The 5481-nt window shown below is 39.9% G+C and overlaps 1 protein-coding gene across 1 annotated transcript; it reads left to right on the plus strand.

Moving 5' to 3' along the window:
• Positions 1-3780: 3780 nt before the first annotated feature.
• LOC127131690 (uncharacterized) lies at positions 3781-5093 on the plus strand. The gene is made up of 3 exons (XM_051060606.1): positions 3781-4112; positions 4343-4598; positions 4845-5093. The coding sequence occupies exons 1-3, from the start codon at positions 3781-3783 to the stop codon at positions 5091-5093; spliced, it is 837 nt and encodes a 278-aa protein (XP_050916563.1).
• Positions 5094-5481: the final 388 nt, after the last annotated feature.

The following is a 5481-nucleotide window of genomic DNA, read 5'->3' on the forward strand; positions in this document are numbered from 1 at the left end:
TAAAGTAAATTTTTTAATTTCCGCTGCGTTTTAGATCACAATTTTCCTTCACAACATGCCTCTTGTAGAGATTGGAGATCAAGCAGGGGAAGTATGGCATACCTTCCTTCTTCTTAGAGCAAGCTTGAATCTCTTGCACAATAATCTTTCCCACATTTATGCCTTCTCTAGAGGTTATGCAGTGAAGCAAAACCAACCTTGCTTTGTTGATAATATCATCATGCATTATTGGTCTAAGCAAATGCTTGATAAATTGATGCCATACCTTGGAATCTGAACTTAAGTACGTTCTTATAGCAGTTTCTCTCCTCCAGTTTATATCCACTTAGTATCTGGGTTGCACAAAGATTCAATATACACATCATAATCAGCATCATCAGATGCCACCAATAGGTCTTGATATATTTCTTCAACTAGTCCTAACTTGAACAACATATTGATGGTTCCTTCAGAGTAAGATACCTTCACACCTCTAACCACCACTCTAGCCTTCTCGTTGGTGGTATCAACCAAATTATCATAGAATTCCTTCATAATTTGAGTATTGTATGGTTGTGGTTATTGACAAAATTTGGTTCACTTCATGATTTCAATAAACTTTTTATCATATCTCCAGGGAGACCTAGTTTTCATCTTTCATGTCAAAAATGAAACCTCATTCCAAATGCATGCTCATCATTGAGAAATAATCAGTAAATCATTGTCTAGCATCACTATTGATAAAGGCTTCTCCATGAAGGAATGCACATTAATCAAAGCAAGTATACAAGGGAACTTCTAAAGAAGTTTAACTTGTTAGAATGCAAGCCAGTAAAGACTCCAACGCATCCTACATGCATTCTAAAGAAAGAAGAGGTAAGTAGTAAGATAAATCAAAAGCTATTCAGTGGTATGATAGGCTCTCTCCTTTATCTAACCGCTTGTAGACCTGATATTTTGTTCAGTGTCTTCTTATATGATCGCTTCCAATAAGATCCTAGGGAAAATCACTTAACTGTTATTAAGAGAATCTTTAGGTATCTGAAAGGTACTACTAACCTTGGTTTATTTTACATGAAATCAAGTGAATATAAATTAGTAGGCTATTGTGATGCTGATTATACTGGACATAGAATAGAAAAGAAAAGTACTTATGGAAGCTGTCAATTTCTGGGAGATAATATGATCTCATGGTCCAGCAAGAGGAAATAAACAATTGGGCTTTCAACAGCCAAAGCTGAGTATATCGCAGCTTTTGGATGCAACACTCAAATACTTTCGATGAAGAGTCAGCTGGAAGTTTATCAAATAGTTGGGAGTAACATTCATATTCTCCGTGATAATACTTCTTCTATTTGTTTGTCTAAGAATCCTATCTTGCATTCTAGGGCTAAGCATATTGAAATTAAACATCACTTTCTACGTGACTATGTTCAGAATGGTATTTTTCACTTAAAATTTATTGATACAGACCATCAATAGGCTGATATCTTTATAAAACCCTTTGCTGAAGATAAATTCGTTTTTATTCTGAAAAACGTATTTATGGACTCTTGTCCAGAATGAAAAGATGAATTTCATAATGTTAAGCTTCCATATCGCTTGATTAGGTTCTGAGAATTTATTTGTTGATTATGAGACATGAGCTTTCTGAAGTGAGGAAGTTTAATGAATCATAAAGGTTCTAATCAAAAGCAATCTTATCGATTTGTCTTATTGATTTTGAACAGTTGTTGCATTAAATGTTTGTCATTTCGTTTGATATCATGTGGTTCTTAGTGGTGACAGTTGTCCCACTTTATGAGCATGTGTGATGTTAGCTTGATATATTGGGTTTTAGATTTCTTAGAATTAGCTTAAAATCCCTTACGCGTCCCCCATTGTCTGTATTTTTGTTACCCTTTATCATTCCTTATTTTTTATATATACCCACTTGTTACCACGAGAAATCTCTAAGGCATGTTGAAGGCGTAATTAATTAAAGGGTCTTGTGAATTTAGGGTTTATACCCCATCAAAGGATGGAGATGTGCTTGAGATAAGCAAGAGTTGAGAAAAACGTAAGTTACCAAGGGATGAAGCTGATAGAAGAAGCACGTTTGGTCGAAAGGCCATTCCATCGACCGAAATGAAGCTTGGGACTTAAGGAATTTTCGATCGTGCCAAGCGTATAGAAGACAGTGTCGCCCTAAATACATGGGCGGGAGAAATTTGAAATTAGAAAATGACTAGTAGTTACAAGAAGAATAAAGCGCCAGAATATGGAGCAGTTGGCAGAACGTGGATAGAGTGGTTTACAGATCGTGTGGCACGACATCTGTTAGTTTTTAGGAGTTTTGGCCTGTAGGCAGTTTCTTTAGTTTAGTATAAATAGGATATCCCATGAGGGGCTCGAGGTGCTCACCTTGCACTAAAAATCACTTGTAAGAAACTTCTCATATTCCCAGCGTGAGGAAGCAAGAGTTTTTAAGAGTGCTATGTACGTGAATCACCACATTTATTTCAATGCAACTTCCTTACTTTTCAATTGTTCCCGTTGAACATTTTATTTTAATTTCATTTACTTTTGAGTTATCACTTTACGTTGTCGTCTACGTTGTCGACACTGATTCTATTACGATAATAGAGTTCACCAAAAGCGTGTTCGTCGTGTACGTCTTTTGAATGTTGTAGTGTTGTCGGTCACGAGTCACCCATAGGCTATAGCGTCGTTTAAACCGTTTGTGTGGAAAAAACATGCGCTTGTTCAATACTTTGTCAGGAGCCGTTTCTCACAAAGTTGTTCCGTCGAATTGAATAAGCCATACTTGCACTAGCACATGTATTAGGATCAACTGGTCAATCCTGCAAGTAACCCTTAATTTCAAGGCCTAGGGAGGACCAGCGGTTGTTTACCAATTTCCACAGTAAACAAAATGGCACACCCAGTGGGACTGTGCTAGCACAGTTGCGAAATTGTATAAATCTTAGAAGTGGCAAACTATATACTAAGCCACGAGAAACTTTGAAAATTTCAGATTCCAATATAGATGAAGTACCACGAGGAACTTTATCCACTACGGAAACAGTAATCTCACAGGTCGCCACTTTGCCGCCGATGACAAGTGCAGTCTCAACGGTGTCGACTATAGGGGCGGTTGGAACATTAATTGCTCTACCTCCACCGGGGGGTTCAGGATCAACAATAACGACGTTCAAACCTTATGTGCCTCGCTTTGGCACCACAGATCCTCTTTATGGAATGCCGTATTACTTGATGCCAAGATATCAGTCGACATCAAGTGCAACATTGTTTTCAGACAACGCTCAAAACACGAACCCATCCTTGTAAGGATCAACGCAAGGGGGCAACATTAGGAATAATACTCAGAGCAGAACCATGTCGTTGTCGAACACTTCAATAGCGGTGTTGAGGCAGCAAATGGATGATAGTAACCATGAGTTGGTTAATATGTTAACCAATCCAATGGGTACAGTTTTTAATCCAGTTATACAGGAATCTGCTGAAACAAATAGGCAGGTGGCGAATCAATTGACGCACTTGTGTAATTTTCTGGGGGCACCGACTCGACAGATGACACAAGTGGTTAGACAAGTTGTTCCTGTTCAGATGGAGATAGGGGCAGCAGAAGATGAGACACTCCACGAGGGATAAATCCTTAGACCCCAACAAAATCAAGGCGTTGAATCAGGAGTCGCAGGACGTAACCAGATGGTATTGGTTAACCGACACCAAGATGCTGATCAAATTGTCGATCAACATCGACAAGAAGACTTAACAGTAGAAAATAATTTGACAACTATGGTCGAAAGGATTATGGCTAGAAATGGTATGGGTGCCACATTGCAAAGGCCATTGTACGCCTCCCCGTTGGCTGAATTTATTCTCCAAGCCGAGGCACCTAGGGGAATGAAAGTGCCCAAGTACACTAAGATTGGGGGAGAATCTGGTGAATCGACAATAGAGCATGTTGCCAGATATCTAACAGAGTCAGGAGATTTAGCTCATAATGAGTGTTTGAGAGTAAAGAACTTTCCCTCCTCTCTGACTAAGGCTGCCTTCACGTGGTTCACTTCTTTGGCCCCAAGCTCAATCGATTCGTGGGCCAAATTAGTAAAGAAGTTCCATGAACAGTTTTACGAAGCACACTCCAAAATTAGTTTGGCAGAATTGTATAGTATCAAGAGAAGGTTTGCTGAGAGCATCGACGATTATCTGAATCGATTTAGGTCATTAAAGGCCCGGTGCTTTACGCAAGTACCAGAACATGAACTTGTTCAGATGGCTGCATGGGGTTAGATTATTACATTAGGAAGAAAATAGACCCAACTTTTGTGAAAAGTATGTCACAATTGGCTGATAGAGTTCGACATCTCGAACGGCTAAGATTAGAAAAAGTTAGACACAATAAGGCTAAGAAAGAAAAAGTAGCATTTGTCGACTACGACGTGACAGATCCAATATATGAGGTTGATTATGCTTCATCGACCGAATTAGAAATTGACGTGGCTGAGTTAAAGCCAGGATCTACCTTTGAGTGTCGGTCATTAGTTCCTGTGCAAGGAAAAAATCCTATTGAAAACAATTCAAAATTCCCTTCGAAAACTTACACTTTTGATGTGATAAAGTGTGAGGAAATTTTTGATCTGTTAGTCAAAGATGGTCAAATGGTAGTGCCACCTGGTACTAAAATACCATCATTAGAACAAAGACAGAAAAGAGGATTTCGTAAGTATCATAACTATCTTGGTCATAATACCTCTAATAGTTACCTTTTCAGGGATCTGGTTCAGAAAGCGATTCAAGAAGGCAGGCTGAAATTTGCTGGCCACAGAATGAAGATCGACGCTGACCCTCTCCACTAGGAGGAAGCTGTATTTGTGGAGCCAATCGAGATCGAAATGGTCAAGATCACCGAATACGATGAGGCCGACATGCTGGAGCAAACTGGTGAAAGCCCAGATATCGACATAGATGAAGTTTACCCAAGGGCTGATGAAGACTTGGTAGATTTCCTGTATCGCTGCAAGAATAAGGGTTCACAAGTTTTCCTGTGCCCTAGATGTGGTGCTGTCACCGATAAAATAGCTGCAGAAAATTTCCAGAAGCTGTAGTTGGGCAAAAGCAAAAGGAACGGGCCGACCAGAGAGCGCCAGAATGAAAGAGGCTCAAAAGAGGCTGTGGAAAATATTCAGGCGAGGCCTAGGAGCTTCGTATCGTCGGCAAATGTCCCTAGAGGCACTTGGGTCAAGCCTAAGGAAAAACAAGAAACCCCATAAGAGGCTGCTGCTGCTAGAGGAGGTCTAGCAATTAATTACAAGCGTGAGTTCAAGTCTAAAAAAAGGACTCATGTCTCTGAAAATTATTTGGGGAGGAATCCCATGTCGAGGGCTCAATGGAGACGCTTCCAGAGGCGTAAGCAGGCCGAGAGAGAGGCTGCTAGAGGAGTAGCTGGAAAAGGCATGGCCAGTGGGGAGAATGCTGGAAAGAAGGTTGTTGTGA

This window comes from Lathyrus oleraceus, chromosome 3 (assembly GCF_024323335.1).
Source record: "Lathyrus oleraceus cultivar Zhongwan6 chromosome 3, CAAS_Psat_ZW6_1.0, whole genome shotgun sequence".
NCBI classification, from domain to species: Eukaryota; Viridiplantae; Streptophyta; class Magnoliopsida; order Fabales; family Fabaceae; genus Lathyrus; species Lathyrus oleraceus.